We start from the raw sequence: 21,970 nt of genomic DNA, 5'->3' as shown, positions 1-21,970 counted from the left end.
ATATATATATATACACATATATATATATATATATATATATATATATATATATATACACACATATATATATATATATATATATATATATATATATATATATATATATATATATATATATATATATATATATATATATATATATATATATATATATATATATATATATATATATATATATATATATATATATATATATATACACATATATATATATACACGCATATATATATATATATATATATATATATATACACGCATATATACACACGCATATATATATATATATACACACGCATATATATATATATATATATATATATATATATATATATATATATATATATATATATATATATATATATATATATATATATATATATATATATATATATATATATATATATATATATATATATATATATACATACACATATATACATATATATATATATATATACATACACATATATACACATATATATAAGGAAGTGTCACTTGCAATTGGAATCATCATATTTGGGAATATCAAGACATTCATCTCAACTATAATCCTGTCATGTTTAATGAAACATAACATCTATTTTATTGAAGGTTTTGAAAACTATAGTAACAGCAGGTCAAATGTAGAACAAAAAAAAACAGCATCTTTGTACTTTTTTTTGTCACCAGGCATGAAAAACGGTTTAATATTATTATTTGCAGACTGATTATAAGAAACTTTCTAATGTGCAAATAAAAACATTTTCTAAGACATTTTCTCATTCAGCACATTTATCACAGTCAAATATGACAAACTCTTAATTTTCCATAAAAAAATCTATTGTTACACATGAAAACTGTTGAAAAAAAAAGTTGACTAAAGTAAATCCTCAATTATAGTTCCTATCTGAGAACCCTAATAAGGTCCAGACTGATCCGATTCCTCTGAAGATCCACATCCATGACCCGTACCTCTACCCGCTCACCTGGACCGAGAGCTAGGCTTCTTCGCCTCTGGTCAACAGGAAGTTTCTCCAGTGTAATGAAACGCTTTGGGATGAGACCAGAACGGCCGACTCCGATGTCCACAAAGGCTCCAAATAAAGCAGTGTTTGTTACACGGCCCGTCAGCACCATGCCATTATGCAGGTCATTCATGGACACAATTTCTCGCTTGAAGTCTGCCTGTCCAAAATCTATTGAGGACAATAAAAAAAAGAAGAAAATAATTAGAGTAAAGTTGCACACATTACTGAAATTTCGTAAACAAAAAAAGAATGATGCACAGTTCACACAGAAGTCACTTTCAAACGAAGCGGCTTTCAGTTCAACATGGCGAATTTGTGTGAATTTGTGTAAATTAATGGTGAATTTTTTCGCCGTCAAGCCTCGTGCTCACTTGGATGATTATCGTGCATGCTTTTCGGCAGCGTTTTTTGACATATCTTTGTGTTCATACCAAGTCTGCAGCACTCCTCTCAGAAACTGAAGCCTCCGCGCCTCGATCGCCCCCAGGTGGTTGGTCCCTGTATAGCTCCTAAACCCCACCCCTCCATGTATTACAATGGACGCGAGACAAACTAAACAATCAAATTACACTTCAAATAATTGTTTCCTTAAGATGGTTTCTGTCATTTTAGGCAGTTTTTATTACGATGATTTAATTTCAAGTGTTCGTTTTTTAAATAAAAGTCTCGTTTTAATTAGTTATTTGATGCTATAAAAACGGGGGGTGGGGTGCGGGCGACGTCATGATTGACAGCAGTGATGGACGGCTTCTCTGAGTGAAGTTGTCACTGAGGCACTAACTAACGGACTTTTTTCTGGATTTTTGGGAGGAGATTGGAGCTTTAGCTTTAATTTATACATTTCCATAACTGTTTATTTCACACCAACATAATGAATTGTTCTGCATCTGTGAGAGTGTGGGCGGGCTTTTGGTAATCGCGCCTCTACTTCCTGCTCTCAACTGCGCAACTCCGGTCCCGAGATCACTACTGCGCAGACTCTGTCCCAAATCTGCGCAAGATGTCAGCGCCGTGTGCGGGCCTCCGAAAGCTTAAACTCTCGTCAGCGGAAGCCAATGAAGCCGCGTCGTCCATATTTTTTTACGGCCTATGGTTCATACCAAAGCGATGAACATGCATTCACTCCCTGACAGTAGATGCCGCTTTTGATTTGATTGCAGATCTGCAATTCCTCTCCATAACAACTCCCTCTTATCGAGATTGTTTTAGTCGCTGTGGCGTTTGTCATTAAGTTCTTTGTGTTCAGACACCAAAGAGACCAGCAGCTCTACATTCATCTTGCCTCATTGCATCTTCTTCTTTGTCTACTTACTTCCTCTTTTGTTTATCAATGTGTGCTCGGCAAGACCGTTTTGTTCTTGAGCACCACCACGTCGCGTTTTACTGTAACTTCGGCAGCGGCAATCTCATTGGTCTGCCAGTTTTCAAAGCGGCGCGTCAAACCAAAAAAACAAACAAACCAGAGGCATTTTTAATTTCATTTTAAATTATGTTTTTTCGCCTGACGTTTTACGCATCGGTGTGCACACTCGCATTGGTGCCCTTTGTTTAGTCACGAGGCGTTGGCGATAAGCGCACACGATAAACGACAGAAAAACCTGATCACTTGGATTCCTACTGAACTAGATTGCGCAAAATTTTGCAAAGCAACGGTCAAAATGACTGCACCGTTAGAATCAAAGATGGAAAGAAGCGAAGAGAGAATATTTTAACAGATTTTGTCTCTTTCCAATGACTAAAGCCGAGTCTGTGCGATTTATAATAGTCCTTCACGATTGTTCCATGTCAGACTGTACGAACATGATCCCCGCTGTAAGCCATGTCACACTGCAAGATCTCAGTTGTCATTCATGTCAGACTGTAAGATAGTCAAGGCACGTTAAAAACGGACACACACAAGAAAACTCGCCCGAAGTTTTATATCATCAATCAATGACGCGTTCGGTGACAGTGAGCTGCATTACACGCGGGATTGAAATTGTGGCTACAAAAAAAATCTCTAGTGCTCATTTTGGTCATGGTTTGTCTTGAAAAATGAAGACCATTTGACGGTCGTCCTAGGAGAGGTCACACTGCAGGACTGAGCGCCAAATCTTCTGACACTGCCAGAATTTTGTCTGAGGTCAAATTTGATCGCAACGGTCATTTATCGGCTGTCTGTGAACATGTCAAACTAACGGTCAAAGACTTCAGATTTTAGCCTAGGATCAGAGGAATCTTTTAGGATATGCAAAATTTGTCTCAGACGGCCAAATCGTGGCCAAAATCGCACAGTGTGCACCCGGCTTAAGACTGACATTAGCCTCCTTCCCTGCGTGTCTTAAGGACCCTGCTTCAAACTGATCCAAGAACTCCTAAGCTAGACATTAGAAACAAGCTTTGGTTAATAATTTAAAACAAATAATATTACCAGGCCTCTGAAACCTTCTTTCCGAGTCCATTTTGTCTGTTTTTTGGGGGGATTTTCTTTGGGAGGTGCTTTTTACATAAACATGGCCTCTCAGCAGGCTCTGCAGTCCAGGAAACATTCATCTCTGATTATTCTTATCCGGGACACCTTACCTAGAGCACCGCTCACATGGAAGTTATTTATACAGCTGGCTACAGAGCAGAACCCATCAGGCTTCCAACCAGCGGAAGTGAGCCTGCAGCCTTCTAATGAGAAAGCTAGTGTCCCATCTAGTGCATGACACTTGCGAGATGACTTTGCAAGATGATGAGATTATCTTATTATCTGGAGTATCCTGCAAACATCACTATTCATGGTCTCAATCAATTACGTTTTAAAACACTATTCAGATATGAGCAAAACTCTTTCTTATGGCATTTTCAGTAGGGCTGCGCAGTATATAGAAATGATCAAAATATCGCAAATGTACATATCGCAATATGCATATCGTAAGGGTACGCAATATCTGAATGATTTTAATAGGCTACCTTAACATTGTAAAAAGTGTACGTTTTAGGTTGACGCATATAGCAGAAAATAGACTGGGCACACGACTGTTACTTATGTGACTTGCTTGACGTCAAAAAGAGTTATTAAATGCAATAACTTGCAAAAAACTACTCCTTGCAGTCTCGCGCTGTCTGTCACACACAACGAAACGTGTGCACAAGCTGTTCTTTTTTTTTTTGTTACACACTCAAACTGTCAAATACACACAGTTATGTCAAAATGGGTCTTGATGAGTATTCATGTAAACACAGTCAGTTATGCTTTAAGTGAAATATATCAGTTGGGGAAAGAAATAGATTTTACACACTTAAAGCAATATCGTATCGCATATCGAATTTCGCATTATTTAACAAGGATATCGCATATCGCATTTTTCTTCAATATTGCACAGCCCTAATTTTTAGATACATTTATTTCTAAGGATCTACTAATAAGAGAGTAAGCAGAGTAAATTCAACTTCAACGAACATTGCCATCATCTTTTCAAGTACGGAAATAAAACCCCCTCCCATTCCCAAAGAAAACCTTTCTCTGAATATAATGAACTCTGTTCCCCAACCCCGAAAACACGTTAAGACATTAATCTCAATTATAATCCTGTCACCTTTAATGAAACATAACATTTACTATCAACACCCGCAGAAGGAAAACAATATCTTCTCAGATGTCTGAACTTAACATAAAAACCAGAAGAGGCATTTGTTGTTTGGTCGTTTTTATTCACTAGGGGATTTTAGCGCTGGGATCAAGGCTACTTTGCTTTCCTCTTTACACAGCTTTCTCTCTCATTAATGATATATCTGTCGGCAGGTCTGCTTTAATAATGTGGGTCTTCCCCCAAATTACGCGGCAAGACTTCAAAAGCCTGGAGCGCCGCCCAGTCATCTCACAGACAAGAGACGGACTCAGGGGAGACAGGAGGGAGGAAAAGAGAACGAGGTGCCAGCATTGTCTATGATCTGCATAGTGGCCATGTTGAGAAAGTACTTTGATAGTGTGGTTTGTGTTGTGCTAAGTTAATTTTTAACGCTTTTAAAAGCTTCATCTGTGTGTTACCCTGAGGTACAGTAAACTTCTGTTTTAAAATGTTGCCACAGGCTATGATACAATGCAAGTTCGAAACATTTACATTGTATGGAAAAGCCAACCCGATCTCATGAGAAAACGTAACTACTTTGAGTTTATGATTTTCACATGAAATCATACAAAAAAATAACATTTTTAGGAAAAAATAAGCATGCAAAAAAACTAAACCTAACCCAGATCATACGAAAATGGTGTGCGGTGCAGTTTTGCGAAAATTTCCTTTTTCGAATTGCCTCATGGGAGCGTAAAAACTTTTTTGCGATATATGGGAGTTTTTGCGAAATTTACACGTTTCAATTGGACGTATTTTCAATTCATAATTTCAATTTGCGCTATTTGAAGGGTAATGGAAACGCGGCTAGTGTGGGCACATCACAGATTGATTCTTACCCTGACGAATGTCAAAGCCAGGTGGTTGAATAAGTCCGTCCACAATGAGCTGTAGAGTCTCAGGTGTGGTGTCCAGAAGTTTGGCCAAGACATCCAGACCACTGCTCTTAATACTGCTCTCAACACTCTGCCTGAGAACTGCACTGCCCATCTGATCCAAACTGCCCCCTATTTGAGACAAGAACCTGAATGAAGAGAGCAAGAACTGAAAATTACACTCTTGACAAGTGAAGAAATAAAGTGCATTTGATCAGTTTCATATAAAACCTTCTGTAAACTTTATATCTTATTCAGAAACAGTCCACATAGGAACACATACACTTGATTCAGATATTGTGGTAAGTCAGTGAGGTTTGTTGAGGTCCATGGGAGGTGGTGTCTTAATGAATGGCTTTTTAATAGCCCTTCCCAGAGCCCAGCGCACGTGGAGGAACTCCCCCGACACCGGCAAGGAGCCTGAAGGTCGACAAACAGAGTCGAGGAGAGCAAAGACTGGGAGAGGAGGAAGATATGGGAGGGGAGGTGAGACTAATTATGCCCTAAATCTTGATTTCTAGAGTCCCAGAGATGAAGACTTTGTCTCCCTTCATAAATCTAACCGCCTTGTGAGTGCCATACATTAAAGGAAAAGGTTAGTTCTGAGGCTTGAGCAGTGAAGCAGGAACACAGACCAAACACAGCCAGCAAAAACGATCCAGACATGGCCTATTACTTGGCACAGCCCATAATCTCTGGCTCAGGATGAGCCAATATTTTCATAATGTGATCATGAACTGCAACACTGAGACAGTGCTTAAACTTCAGCTTCATACTGTGTTGCATAGTAGGTCAGTCTGTTAGGCCCATATACTCTAGATACTGTACAACATTATTAATAAATATGACTACATCCTGTACAGATCATTTACAGAGCATGCTTAACAGACTTCAAATCACAGCTCTGCTCACAATAATCATTAAAAGATGCCTGCCTGAAGAAACTGGAACAATCTGTAACAAAAAATATTGTGATTTAAAAAATGTAATTAATAATTTTTTTAATAGTTGCAATTTTAGTGCCAGAATTTTCAGATCTTTTCAAAAGTATCTTCAATGTTTTGTCCTATGTATGCTTTCCCAATCAATCAAACAATAATAATTTGATTAAATTCTTTTCATCAATGTAGAATAATTTAAAGTGAAGTGAAGTGTGGCCAAGTATGGTGACCCATACTTGGAATTTGTGCTCTGCATTTAACCCATCCAAGTGCACACACACAGTAGTGAACACACACACACACCGTGAACACACACACGGAGCAGTGGGCAGCCATATTGCTGCGGCGCCCGGGGAGCAGTTGGGGGTTCGGTGCCTTGCTCAAGGGTCTCACCTCAATCGTGGTATTGAGGGTGGAGGAGGGCGCTGGTTATTCACTCCCCCCACCGATTATTCCTGCCAGACCTGAGACTCAAACCTGCAACCTTCCGGTTACATTTACATTTAGTCATTTAGCAGACCCTTTTATCCAAAGCGACTTACAGATGAGGGCAATAGAAGCAACTAGAGCAGTCAAGGGCAACAATATGCAAGTGCTGTAACAAGTCTCAGTTAATCTAGCACAGAACAGATTTTTTTTTTTTTTTTTAAATAAATTAGACAGACAGACAATGAATAGAATAATAAGTGCTATTCTTGATTGGTCAGGTGTTGCTGGAAAAGATGTGTCTTTAGACGTTTTTTGAAAATGGCTACAGACTCGGCCGCACGAATTTAGATAGGCAGGTCATTCCACCAGGTGGGAACGGTCCAGGAAAAGGTCCGTGACAGCGATTTCATGCCTCTCTGGTATGGCACCACAAGGCGTCGTTCACTGGCAGAACGCAAGTTCCTGGAGGGTGTGTAAGTCTGGCTCTTCGGACACAAGTCCGACTCTCTAACCATTAGGCCACGACTGCCCCATAAAGGTACCTATTATGCAAAATTCACTTTTATATTGTGTTTGAACATAAATGTGTGTTGGCAGTGTCTATACACAACCACCCTATAAATGGTAAAAATCCACCCACTCCTTTTTTATTAATCCCCATAAATCATAAGCAGTGTATCAGAACAAGCAGTTTACAGATTTCACAGGCCCCGCCCACGAGTGTTGATGGACGTATTAGCATAGACCATGCTCTCAGAGAGCTGTACACAGTCCGCCATGTTTATCTCCTCGCCAGAGCATTTAACAGCAGCTGCTGTTAACGCTGCTTTGCAACCCACCTCCACCCCAGCTCCTCTTTAAACTGCTTAACGTAATGTAATTCTGTTGTCATAGAAGCATACTCTGTTCTATAAGGGGGATTTTGCTGCCCTCCCAGTTTAAAAAATGGGAGGTTATCCCCAGAATCTGCTGCTGTTTCCTGTCTTGGCTTTTCATGGAGCTCATGAAAAGGATGGGGAATTTAGAACAGAGCCATATCGTGAAAATGTAAATTTTTGCAAAATATGCCAATAAAAGTTGACTAAAAGTTTGTCTATGATGTTTTTGACTTAAGTGGACTGGACTGAACTTCTGTACTTTCTGCATATGTGCACAGACATAATCAACTGTTTTCATGTGAACTTTGTTTCTGACATAACCTTGTGTGCATTTGAAAGTTAATTCGCAATAACACAAGAAAGAGAACTAGTCTAGTTTAATAGCCTACTCACGGAAGCACAGACATCCAGCTCTCTGTGCGCATGTGCCGGGTGTGTGTGCTCATGTTGAGAGCATAGACTGTAAGGTTGAGAGTGATATGGCTTTAAAACGCATGCAGATGATAAAATTTCATGATTATGAAGAACTGCAATGTAACACAGATGTATCATGTTTCAGTTTTCATTTGGGTGTTCACGAGCTGTGAAGGGTCCGCCCTCTGGGGTGGGGAGCAGCGCTCATTTGCATTTAAAGGAGGCACACACAAAACATTTTTCTCAAACCCCAAAATCTGTTAGGAATTTTGATCTAAAACTTCACAGACACACTCTGGGGACAGCTGAGAATTACCCTTGTAAAAAGGGGCATAATAGGTGCCCTTTAAGATAATTCATAATCATAAGAAATGTTCCCACATTCAAATTCTGGCTAATAGTGATAATCCAATAATTATGTTTGTGTTATGGCCAATAACCGATAAATGGTCGACAATAAAATTCCATACAGTATTGTCTAAATAAAAATGGGAAAAAGGTGTGAATTTAGGCATCACAACATTATGTCGTCTGTGTAGTTTTCATTTCATCATTGATTTAAATGTAAAATTACACATGAAAAAAGGCCAGTCCATAATTCCTCATATTGCCTTCATATAAAACACCAAGTAAGTGCCTGAATACTGCTCTCTTATTAGAGCACGATTCAAATGAGCTGTATAACCTCTACAGGGACACACGTGTCCTGGAGCGTGCAACAAGACTGTAGCAGGGGTCAAGCTGTCCAGAGGTGGCTGTGGAATGCTGGGGTCCTGGGCATTACTGGAATGTGAGTTTTGGCAAGAGGAGGGGGCGGACCTGCTGAGCCAGCTTGCTGATGGATGGCCATCGCCGTGACAGCCTGACGCCAGCGCAGCTGTCCTATGTGTGACTGACAGGGCAGGTGGGTTTAAGCCCCACCCATTTCCTGCAGCAGATAGAGGGCTTGACAGCAACAGTGACGGGCAAATCTACTCACACTCGTTCTTTTGTATGTACTCGGGCAATTTCACACTGTCCGAGCTCGCACACAGATATACAACACTAATACTCATACATACAGATCATTGCTCGACTCACCCTCCTAAAAAAAAGTGTATGATTGACTGGAGGGATGCTGATAGCGTGCAATTCTAAGCTGTGTGTAGAGAGCATCAAACTGTATTTTTGCTGAGTGGCGAAAGATTGTAAAGGAAAAGATGGAGATGGTTTGGGTTTTCTGGAAATGAATAACCTCGACACAACGTCTTTCATTTAGAATATTCCAAATTCATTCATATAAAAACAAGGTTAAGAACAAATATATGTGTATCCCCATGTGTTATTGCGTATAAATACGAATAATCTACGCAATTATTAGAGAATGATACCCAATGATAGGACGGTTGCCAGGGCGGCGTTGCTGTGCAGTTGCAAGGGTGTTCTGGGTAGTTTTTAGGGTGTTCCTAGGTGCAAAATAATCCAACTCCCCCAAAAATATGATCTAAATATAGCTCAAGTGTCTTCTGTAAGACTATAGGATTTTACACCTGTTTTATCGTCCAGATGAAAATCATACGTTTAACTTTTTTAACATGCTGCGAGATTCAAGTTATCATGGCTACGCACAAACAGTGTGGGATGAGTTATGCACCAAAAGTATACTAAGAGTTAAACCTACTAAGAATGAACCCAAACCCTAAAAATTGCTGTCCATATATTTTCAACACTGACCTGTGAAGAGACAGAAGTTCAGTGCCAAAAGAAGCCTTTCATGCTCACTTTGAAACACCTAACAGTTCTAGAGCAGAACTAGATCTAGTGAAACAAAAAAATAATCATAGACTCTTTTGGGCCTTTGAGTTATGAGGTGATGAAAATGCAAAGAGTAACAGACACGAACACACACTGGATGGATTCCAGCTTGTTTCTCAAGAAAAAGATTCGATGAAAGGACTGCAGAACGGCATTGTATGTTCTGCAGCCTCCAGAGCACCAACAGCATTAATGGTCAAACCTTGACCATTACATTTCATAGAATTTATATACACTACTGTTCAAAAGTCGGTATGGTTTTTGCTCACCATATGGAGAATGTTAAAATTCATACATAAAAAAAAGAACCAAATTTCCAACGGAAAATTAATTAAATTCAGGCTCTAGCTTATAGTGTCCTGACAACACCTGCTTGTAAATGACTTTCACACATATACCTGTGCCCTGTACTTGTACCAATTTCAACAAATTACTCACTCATAGCACTCATACTGCCCAACAGCAACTACCCATCATCCTCCACTTCACAGATTTCCGTGATGTTGGTCAGGGACACTGTGCTTCCCCTCCAGCTGTCCCTCTGGAACGCCAGAGTTGGCACAAGGACAGAATGGAGATGAAGAGAGAGAGAGAGAGAGAGAGAGAGAGAGAGAGAGAGAGAGAGAGAGAGAGAGAGAGAGAGATAGAGAGAGAGAGAGAGAGAGAGAGAGAGAGAGAGGGTGCAGAGCTGAACTCTGAGTGATTTATGAACAGTTACAGTGTGAGTGTGGCGGTGCGGGCGATTGGCCCAAGGGCTCAGGTTTCTGGAGGGGGTCTCAGCTGGGCTTATGTTTCCCTCTGGTGTGTTAGTGTTTAGGGGGTACCAGGGCTTCTGCTCTTTTGGATCCAGAAGAGCGGAGTCTGCCTTATCCTCCGGGCATAATGAAAAGCAGCTCCAGTGAGGAGCGTTGTGGATGAGGCCTCTGTTCCCCACACTGTAAGCTACTGGGTGGGCCCAATGATAGAGGCTATCCAGACACAATGGGGCTGTTTTAGTGTGTGGTCCTCTTAGCAATTACCCTGAAGTTAATTCTTTATCATCAAGAAATGTAAGAAATTTGATATCAACCCTGAGAAAAATAATGCTGTATTGAAGAAGAGCTATCCACTTCTTCAGACTCAACTTGGCAATGCTCATAATAGCAAAATTGATCTGTGTGTTGCTTGGTTGTTGAAGACAGAAAAGAAGGAATAGTTCACACAACGAAAAGAGTCATAATTTACGTTAAACTTAATGGGACATCTAACTGCAGCAAATTTGATTTAAAAGCTACAGAGAGCAAGAGTTTCAGTGGTTTCCTCACACAAAGCTATCATATGACTTCAGAAAACACTGCAACATATGGAGCACTTTTATGATCTTTCTTCTTTTCTGTAAATTTGGAGCTTGACAACATCTGTCCCTGTTTACTTTTATAATATGAAAAAGAGTGAGCAGGATATTCTTCAAAGTATCTTCTTTTGTGTTCCACAGAAGAAAGTGATAGAGCTTTGAAATGACATTAGGGTGAGACGAAATTTTTATATTTAGGTAAACTGTTCCCATATATCACTATTAGGGCTGTTACAAGATTTTTACTACGCGATTGTTATGGCCAAAAGAACTGGCAATAACAATATTATCACGACATCTTTAGAAATGTTAGAAACCATAAGAATTTGTAACCATAAATGCACTTTTAAACCAAGGACGATAACAACAGAGTTTTAATAATCATTCTAATTCTATGAGAATAGGTAAGACCACACCACAATTATAAAAGTGATAATGACACAGAGGAACGATATCATAGGAATCAATTTCAGAACAATTGTTTTCAGTTGACGACAATAAAAACATTGACAGCCAATCAGACTATATTTGAATTTAAAGTAGCAGGACATAACTGCAGTGCGTGCATATAATACACAGAAAGGTATTATGTATTGGTGTGGACGCTAATATAGCTCAATTCAATTATCATGTGGTGCTTTTCCACTGCGTGGCATGGCTCAGCTCGATTTTAGTACTGCTTCAAAGTGGTTGGGATCATCGATTGATCATTAAAGTTGTGCTGCCACCTCATCTACAGACCATGATACAGCCATTTCTTTTTTAAAGTGCGACAGTCATGACTATTTAAATCTAGCAGGTTTGATGTCTCGTGTCACAAATCCAATGACGCTGGTAGTGGTGATTCTCTCTGACCAAACAGTGATCTGTAGTGTTAACACGTCACATTTTAGTACCGGTACGGCTCACCTGGAACCACAACCGAGGTGGTACTAAAAAAAGTACCAGGTACTAGATACTGTACACAGTGGAAAACCCCCCAAAAAGTGAGCCGTACCAAGCTATAATTATCGCCAATACCAGTTTGTGACATCCCTAATCACTACCTTCCTCTTCATGTTCTCACAAAATATTGAAAAAAAAAGCAAACACTTTCGTTATGGGCAATAGTAACATGCATATCAAACATAAATTAGTCAAAGTGCAAGTTTTGTTATAATTTCCATAACCAAAGAAGAGTCTTCAATAAGAGCTAACATCATCCTTTGTTTCACAGCTAATACATAAATACTATAGATGGTCAATCAGGGGGTCAGTGCTACATACTGTGTATGTGTATTTGTGTGTGTATGAGTGGGAAGTGGTGAGGCTAAGGGTATCAAGTTCATCACATTAGAGCAACATGATCCGCCATTACCGTCCGCTGGCCCACGCTTCACAAAGCGCCCAACGTGCAACCAAATCACTCACAAAATGGAGGAAGACAAGCTGCATGTTTTCACAAGCACAATGTGTGACTGATTCAAGCCACCTCCTGTCCAGACTTTACAAATATTAAGTGCAAACCAGTTACTGATGCCGAGAGGGGTGCATTTTCATTTCATTTCTATTCTCATTAACTGCTGCATTGATATATAAACAGGGCCTTGAATGAGAATGAGAGAGGAAGTGAAAAAGAGCTGTCCGGGAAAGAGAATGAGCTGGTGAAACAGAGGACAAGAGTGATGAACCCAGTGCAGAAATGGGTTACAGATTGTTGGGAATATGTCAGGCTTGTCATCATCATTATAAAGCTATTGCTCAGACGGTTCTGCTCGCATCATTAGCCTTATGATTCCAGCCCTGGCTGAAGCTCGCAACATATTTGATACAATTTATTAGCAATACCCTAAATTCCTCCCAAGCCCCCTAGAAACCCTTGTTTAAAGTCCGCCACATTAGCTGGGCGCTACATTACCAACTCAGCACTGCAGGTGGCCATGTTTAATCAAATCCTGTTACTCCAAGAAAAATATGCCTGGGCTCATGATGACAATTGGAGTGGAGCAACGTCCATTAGCACAGCATTTGGTAACGATAGAGAATGGTGATAATACAAGGGACTGCAAGGGAGGCTTTTCTGCCTGGTTTAGTCGGAAATGAAGCCTAACGGAGAGAAATGAAAACAAACAGAAGAAGAGGAGAGGAGGGAGGATATGACAGGGTGATTATTCCCCCACTCCATACCCCTAAGTGGCTTTATTAGACCTCTGACCCCAAAAGGCGCCTCTGATGACAGATCAGGCAGAGAACGAGTGGACGGACATGCATATGCTCACACACGAGTCACACTTGCACATACAGTGGGGTCCACAAGTCTCAGACCACCAGTGAAAATGCATCTATTTTTATTTGATTTAATTTATTATATTATTTTGTATTATGCAATATCATTTGTAATGAAAGCATGCTTATTTAATTACAAACATAAGATAGAATATCTGTGAAAGAATTAAAACAGAATGACAATATAGATCATTCTATTTTAATTCTATTAAAATATTATATTATATGATTTAATTCTATATTATATTATTAATTCTTTTAATATGTATTATGCAATACATTTTCAATTATTTTCACATTTAGTCATTTTTTTATATTATAAGTATAGTATAAGAATATTAAGTATATATATAAGTCATAACTAACTTTGTTTACATTGTTTTGAAATCATAACAGATTTAAATAACTATTTCCAGGTTTAAAAAAAAACAACAATCGAGATTTTAATGTGTTCTCAGACGTTTGTACGCAAATGCACACATACATACAAAAAGTGACACAAATGAAGTATAATTGCACTAGTACACACACTGTGCTGCACCTAATGCCAAAGTACGACATCAGCAGAGGAGGAAATTAAAAAAGTGAGTAATAGGCAGTGAATGAATGTCTTGTTTCTAAATTATAGTTGCCATTCACCAATAAATCCTCCAAATTCCACAGCGCACGGATGCCGTGCCCACGGTTCATATTCAATTTTAAAAAACCTCTTTCACATGCACACACTGATTTTGATTTAACTTGCAGCTGTCATACAAGCAATCACATCCAAACCACAGGGCATCCGTGCGCACATCTTCTGGAAGCAACAGGCACAAGTGTCAGATTGGAGTAGTCTAAACAGACTTGAGCAGCACAGCTGCGGGGAGAGCGTCATTCACTGCCAGAGAGTGCTGAGCACACGCTGAATGTGCTTTTCATACAAGCGGCAGCAGCTCGCACAACTCTCACACTGAGCGACCCAGATGCTCCCACTTGAGGTAAACACTCGCTACCACTTGGGTCAATCCTCAAGCAGATCCAATGATCTGCTGTAGCACAGTAATGTGATAGTTCAGTGCCACACTCTGTTCTCACCTCAAAGCGATGCTGTAGGATTCAGGGTGGATGCAGGTTTGGTCCAGAGGGTCAAACCGGTTAGAGGTGCTACCAGAGCCCTTGCCTTTTCTCTTCTGAGCTGTCTGTTTCTGAGGAACCTCAAGGTTTTCGCTCCCTCCATAGCCGATACTGTATGAAGCACAATTACAAAAACTTTACAGTAAAAAGGAAGATCGGGTAAGATGTGCTACTTTTTACTTGCTTTCTACAAGGAGAAATAAGATGTTACTGATGACATCATAACTCATAATAATACACAGGTATGAGATTAGAAGATTATGAAATTATCGACTAAGATTAGAACTGTCTATAACAAATAACCATAAAATTATAAGAAGTTACTTGTCCCACTTCGCCCCAAATATATGAAAAATGTACTTTGCAATTGTAATTTCATCAATCAGCCAGAAAAAAGGTTTAACATTCAGAAAATGTTAATGTAGCGAAAAGTATTTTGACATTATCTAATAGCATTTGTGATATTAATAGTGTTTGTAATAGTATTTTAATTTCATAGCATTTGGAGGCAAAAGTCATCACTATTAGGCAAGCCACTGGCACATACAGTATGACACGCATAAAAAAAAATTATTTAATAGTTTATGGCTAATGTTTACACAAATAATTGACTTTTTATAATTTAATCACTTTTTACGCAAGCTTTTTGTAAATATACTGTATGGTCATGTGAGAAAAATAATGCTTCATTTTTTATATTAAGGGACGACATCTTTTCCCATTCTCCTCTACAGGATATAAAGGCGTGCAAAAACATGTAGAAGTAAAAGTGGTACCTGCGTACTGTCTCCGGGTTGATCCTGATGAAGCCGGCACACTGCTGAAAGCTCTTAGGACCGAGGCCTTTCACCAGTTTCAACTGCTCTCTGTTGAGAAAAGGTCCGTTCTTTTCTTTCCACTCCATAATATTGCGTGCTCGCCCTGCATTCAGACCTGCTATGTGCCTGATAAAACAAAACGAACAATTTAAAAAAAAAAACTAACTTTTTTCCTGATGGGTTTGACAAGCAAGTATTGCTATTTTTCTATGACGTTCAGAAATGGCATCCTAAAATATACAGATGGGTTTGACTATCAAGTATTGCTATTTTTCCCCGACGTTCAGAAATGGCATATATCTTATCTGTCACAATGGTGTTTAATCTGTCAGATATTACAGATATTTTAGTCCAAAAAGCCTACATTTAAATCTCTCACATCTTCCCACTTGACTGCCCGGTTCAATTAGTTTGTTTTCAGAATTAGTCATTGCTTTATGTCAATACCCAGCATTAACCACACATCCTGGATGAAGAACTTCACTTTAGAAGTCCTCCCAAGGCCATGGAAATTCCTTTTCATGCTTATGTAATCCCTATATATATATTCACAAACAAGAAGTCAGATATTAGTAAATTATTGAGAACATTTTCCAGCAGAATTACCAAACGGCTGCCTAAGATCTCATAATCTTTTTGACCTTTTCATACAAAACAGAAAGGCATTGAGAAGTTTTTTTTTTTTGTGACACGGTATGGGCAATTCGAAGTGGCAGCTCCCCTAAAAGCAGCTATGTAAACATTGTATGTCATCACTTATAAATAAGGGGCGAATAATGCTGGAGCCACGAACACTTCGTCTGGAGTTCTGGTACTGAGAGCTCATTTAAAGTCAGGTAAACAGATGACCTGATCCCAGCCTACCTCACAAGCATTTAACCCTGCCTCTTAATGGGATCATACAGCTTTCTAGCTCAGAATAATGATGTATGTGCGTCTAAGTACACTATAAGTCACAGGCACAAGCCTAAAGAGTTAAATATAGCAATATGATCTTTGTTAAATATGTGCCTGTTTCAGTCTTGCTTACACGTATCTGAATTTAGTTTATTGGTGAAATATGAAAGTCTACCTGCTTTCATCAAAATATTTGTTTAAACTCTCTTAAGTACACATACTAACCACTGTAGTGTTGAATTAAGTTTTTTTTAAAGAATAAGCTGTGTAAAAGAATGCGAACATTTCTAAGGCACATCGAGAGGCATGTAGACATGATTCCTATTGTATTCCGGAAATCTATTCCAAGCCACCTTTTTCCATAGTGCAAACAATTTGCAATTACTCACAAAATCCTACAAGGTATTAGACAGAGCGAGTGGATATAATGAATGTGTACATTTCAGTGTTTCTGTAAGTTTATGTGACTAATATTCAAGGCTATATATCTCAATTTGTGTATATGTTAGGGAACAGCAATGTTTGTGTATGTAGATCACAATGTTTGTGTGTAGTGGGGAAGTGAAAAGATGTTACGGTTCGTGCGACTGAGTGTGTGTGTGCGTGTGCGCACGACGTGTAGGGTGTCAGACTAAACAGAGTGCTAAGCACTAGCGTGGAGACGAGTGAGAAGTTGCCATGTTGTGACTCCTGCTGGAAAGTATTTGGTCTCTACCTCATCAGCGTCTCTGAACAGATGTTGATGTCCACTCCCACGAAGCTCACACACTCCTGCACCACCCCGTCCAGCGCTGCCCTCAGCAAACTCTGCGACACGTCGTGCTGGAAAGAGTGAATAGCCTTAGAATGTGTGTTTGTGTAAGAAAGGAGAAGGAAGGGCTCTGTTTTTGACCTGGGCTCTGAAATTGAAATCAAACACCTTTTTTATCTAGTATGTTGAATTGATTTAAATCGCATTTCGATGTACATTTGAAGTTCACTAAATCGCTACAGTTACTTTGAAAATAATTAAACCTTTTTACTCTGCGTCTTTGGAGATGTCAAGAAAGTCTACATCTATTAGATATCTCAGCAACAAATCGTGCTGTCTCAGTCACTTTCCAAAAACAAGCCATTTCGCAAGGCCAATGTTGTGTCACTGGCAATCAAACGGTAACCCTAAATACTTTGTGGTGTTCATGCTGGTATGAGGGGAAAAAAGAGACGGCTGAATAAAAAGGCAGCCAGTGGATCGCTTTGCCTCAAGAGACACGGAGAGAAGGTCTGAGGCTGTTTTCATTGGAAAGCATCTGTGACACTTCAAAGTCCTCTCACAGGGGTTTTCCATTAAGTGCAGGGAATTGATAAAGTTAATCCAGCCGAACTTTTCACACTTTGGAGGCGGTTTTCTAAAATGGAGATGGAATTCAAAGCAAAGAAAACCACAAGGCCAAATCCAAAACTGACCAAAATTAGGAACAAACAGGGAATTCTGACAAGCCTTTGTCTGTCTTGCATTGGGACCAGCATCCATATGGAATAAATTATACCAGTGCTTGAGACCTTGTAAGACGAATGTGCAATACTTCATTTGGGAGAACGCATCACGATGAACACCTTCCTCGCTTAGAACAAGATCTGCATGTACTAGTTAGTCAACCATGGTGGTTTAGGGGAAAACTGGATACTTTCACTCAAATTAAAAGTTGTGATGAAAACGAAGTGTGAAACGGGTAATCGAAAAGGAAAAAAAATGTAGGGAGTTTGCTGACTGGATGGAGGCAAATAAACTGAATGCGAACTTAAGCAGACTTCTGAACTCTGAATAAACTTTTTTTTTTAAATGTAAAAAAAAAAAGGAACGTGCATGGATAAATCATTCACAATGATCATTAAATCATCCACAACATTCATAATAATCAATAAAATGCATTTGAAAATAGAATTTTGATTTTCCATTTCATGCTGACTTTAAGAGTTAAGATAAGAGAGGCCAATCTGCCTAGTCTATCAATATGAAACAGCATCATATAGGTTAAAAAAACAAACAAGTAAAATGTAAACTGTATTACTGTATCAGTGGCGGTTTTAAAATGAAGAGGGAAGAGGCAAGGTGCTCACTTTTATATATATATATAAAATGTAAATGTATGTCCTGGTTACACTGAATTTTCCTGGTTAAATAAACATTATATAAAAAAGAGAGACCAAATACAGTTCTATTTTGTATTTTTACATGAACTATGTAATGTTCCATTTATTAAAAACAAGTATAAATGTTTTTACGCATTTTTACATGAATTCCAAAATAATAACTAAAGTTTGTCTGACTATCACCAGACCAAGATTGAAAATTGGTCTGGGGAGTCTGCTATGTATTCTCTACTGCACAAGAGGCGTGATAAACGAGCATAAATTAAATGACTCTGTACGCAATTGACTTATCGGTAAGCCCCTCCCCTCGAATGCAGATGAGCCAATGGCAGTTGAGTATCAGTTGCGCTGGGATCGGAACTTGGACATCTTTAGGTGTCAGCGCCATAGAGAGACAAGGGAAAATCCGATGAGCAAAAATGCTAAAATGTCGTGCCTGAGGTACTGTAACACTGATTCCAGGAATCCTGAGAGGATTTTCTGTTTGTCATACTCTTGTTAAGTTACAATTAAAGTCCCAGCTCACGTCATGTAACACTGTAGGTCAAAAACACGAAGGTCTACCTTTCAGTGCCTCTCCATATTAAACTGGTTAAATGTAAATTAATTTTATTTTAGAAATGTTTAAAGTCTACATTATCTGTCTTACTAAGGAGGACTCCTATTTTGATGGGTATTATAGTCTCCGGGTAGTGAAAGGGAGAGCTTGCACACAGTTTATCGGAGTTGTTTTGCAGATACAAAGTTTACCAGTTATTAACTGCACTCCCGAAAAGGCACAAGCTCTGTGTATATGTTTGTTTACTGTTAGTTGTATGAGTGTTTTTGTGTAATTTGCTGTGTATGCTGTGTAACGGAGAGAGCAACGGAGAGAGATAGTTTGTGAATGAGACGTTAATGCGCACTTCTTATGCTTTGTTTGTTCGGCTCTTACGTTGATTTTTTGGAGTGAAAAAGGACATAATAAACTTGATAAGCCAACAGAAAAGTTTGGCCATCATTCGGACAGGGTATACGCTACATTCTGTGTCCAAAAACATCTTGGGATAAGGTTTTCACACTGACAGCTGTCATTGTAAGATAATAGCAACTCCGTTTGTTTAACTCTGTCCGAGTTAGCAACAGTAACAAAGGGGGCCGGGGTTTACCGATAGGTCAATTGGATAGTCCTTCAACCAATCAGACCACAAGAGGCGTGATCAACGGGCAACGACCCATCGCTTCTCTATCCGTCATTGTGTTAAACAATAGCGTGCCAGGAGGATAAGCCAGTCTGTGATTGGTTCCCGCAAAAGTGTAACAGAAGCAGTAGAAATTAATGTACAGGTTTCCAGACTGAGTAGCAGGGCGAAATCATATCGCCGGCAGATCAGGCTGGGTTTACCCAGTCTAAACTAAAGTCAGTAACAATTTAAAAAATATATATTATTCATGAACTTATGTTCAGCTTTTCTTTTTAATAGTCAACTTATTTTCAGCATTCATCAAGCTTGTACACACTGGTCACAGACATTTCCCCAAGCTGACTGCTTACTAAACCCCCCCCACAGTCATCCCGTTTTCAGGCCATTTCAAGTATGATTTTGACGTGACAAAGAAAGCAGTGATATCTAAGTGGCTGAGTTGTTTACTTGCTTTTTAATTAGTCTTCCCTAACGCCATCATTGTCTTCATGCAGGGCGATTCGAGAATGCGCATGAAAACAAGTTGGGATTTAAACGCACAAGCCAATCATATTCAATCATAATCAATCATATTCAATCATAGCGCAATGGAGGCATTTCCTCCTATCACATGACTTTTCCCCATTCATTCTCAGTTACCTCCCATAACTCAATGAGCTCAGAGCAAAGAAGGCACGAGAGATGCGGACTCCTGGCATCTCTTTACCTGTTGCTGTTGGGCAGTGTTACTTTATAAAAACGAGTGACTTTTACACTTTTTAATGTCATATTTTGTAATATTTGCATTGTTTTATTTTTGTAATATCGATTATTTTCTCATCCATTTTTTTGAGGAGACACTGCCTCACTTACAGGGGAGGAAACACCCTGTATGCCAACCATTACCATGGTGAACCATTCAACACTGGAAAACACAAATGTAGTTAAACTACTCAGTTATGAAATAGCATATTGTTCTAAATTCCATCTATAATTTAAATAGATTCAAAGCTCTTTTACTGGGCATGTGACTTTTGAATCACCTGCCCATTTTGAAGGTGCAGTGTGTGAGGTTGTGAATTGCAATAACCCACCGCTCACCCCTACCTTTCGAAGCACAGAGATGCTACGGGGGCCGGCACAGGACAAAAATGTTGTTGTCGGAGAGAGCAGAGAGTGACTTGCGCTCTGTAGAGAAGTTTGTCCGTTCAGGGCTACTGTATAAAGATGGTGTATGTCGATAGAAATGGCTCATTCTAAGGTAATAAAAACAAAACTGTACATCATGTAAGGTGTTTATACACCACTGAAAACATAGTTATGTATATTATATTGCATTGCTGTCAATAGATCCTCATAAATACTGCACACTGCACCTTTAAAAGAGTGGAATGAGGAACATTAAAAGGTCAGAATACTGTATTCTCTAATTTTCTTTTTAATTAGGGGAAAACCCAGCATTTAAAAGAGCAAAGACAGTTTGTGGTGGTTTGGGAGTGTACAACATGTATTGCCAGTTCTGTGTACTTTTCAGTGTGTAAATGTAAAGTGTGTGAGTAATATCTTTGCGTGCGCTAGTGTGTTACAGTGTTTCTGTGAATACAAATTAAGTATTTTAAACAGTCCAAGAATCCCACGGGCCTCTTACAATTAACTCAATATACACATTCAACCTTCCTTGTGCACACACGAATACACACAGTCACACACTAACACAAGAACAGGCAGAAATAATAAACAAAGACATAGACGATATATTTCCCTCAAATTTGGACACAGTGGTTTACTTTAAGAGAGTGTTAGTGTTTGAAATTGCACAACCAATGGGAAAAAAGTAAAAGGTGGGTCTGAGATGGTGTGGATCTGGATACTTTATCCTAATATATTTAATCATTCTCAGACATATTACAAATTAACTAGCTTCACCAACAGACCAATTTACCTGGTAAGGGTTAGTTCACCCGAAAAATGAAAATTATGTCATTAATTACTCACCCTCATGTCATTCCGAACCCGTAAGACATTCGTTCATTCATCTTCGGAACAAATTAAGATATTTTTTATGAAATCCGAGAGCTTTCTTACCCCTTATAGACAGCAACACAACAACCACTTTCAAGGCCCAGAAAGGTAGTAAAGACATTGTTAAAATAGCCTTCCTGAGTTCTTCGTCAGAACGCGGACGCCAATTGGCTAACACCGTTCACATGAGCACGATGCATGCATGTGATTCTGACACAGGAGCTGGCCAATACAAAGACAACGTTCTGACATAGAACCTGGAATGTCATCACTGTATTTACTACGTCGA

At 39.0% G+C, this 21,970-nt stretch overlaps 1 protein-coding gene across 1 annotated transcript in view; it reads right to left on the bottom strand.

Annotated features, from left to right (window-relative positions):
• Positions 1–541: 541 nt before the first annotated feature.
• The window catches only part of srbd1 (S1 RNA binding domain 1), a 68,483-nt gene continuing 47,054 nt past the window's right edge, over positions 542–21,970 (bottom strand). Inside the window, exons 17-21 of the mRNA XM_079842963.1 lie at positions 17,079–17,185; positions 15,425–15,592; positions 14,610–14,759; positions 5,443–5,627; positions 542–1,175 (exon numbers count right to left, since the gene is read on the bottom strand). Of these exons, the coding sequence (XP_079699089.1) occupies positions 883–1,175; positions 5,443–5,627; positions 14,610–14,759; positions 15,425–15,592; positions 17,079–17,185 (903 nt within the window). The 3' untranslated portion in view covers positions 542–882. The remainder of the gene's footprint in view (positions 1,176–5,442; positions 5,628–14,609; positions 14,760–15,424; positions 15,593–17,078; positions 17,186–21,970) is intronic.

Source organism: Gobio gobio, assembly GCF_949357685.1.
Source record: "Gobio gobio genome assembly, chromosome: 18".
Classification (NCBI taxonomy): Eukaryota; Metazoa; Chordata; class Actinopteri; order Cypriniformes; family Gobionidae; genus Gobio; species Gobio gobio.
Note: the sequence above shows the minus strand (reverse complement) of the source record. Positions and strands in the feature narration are given on the sequence as shown.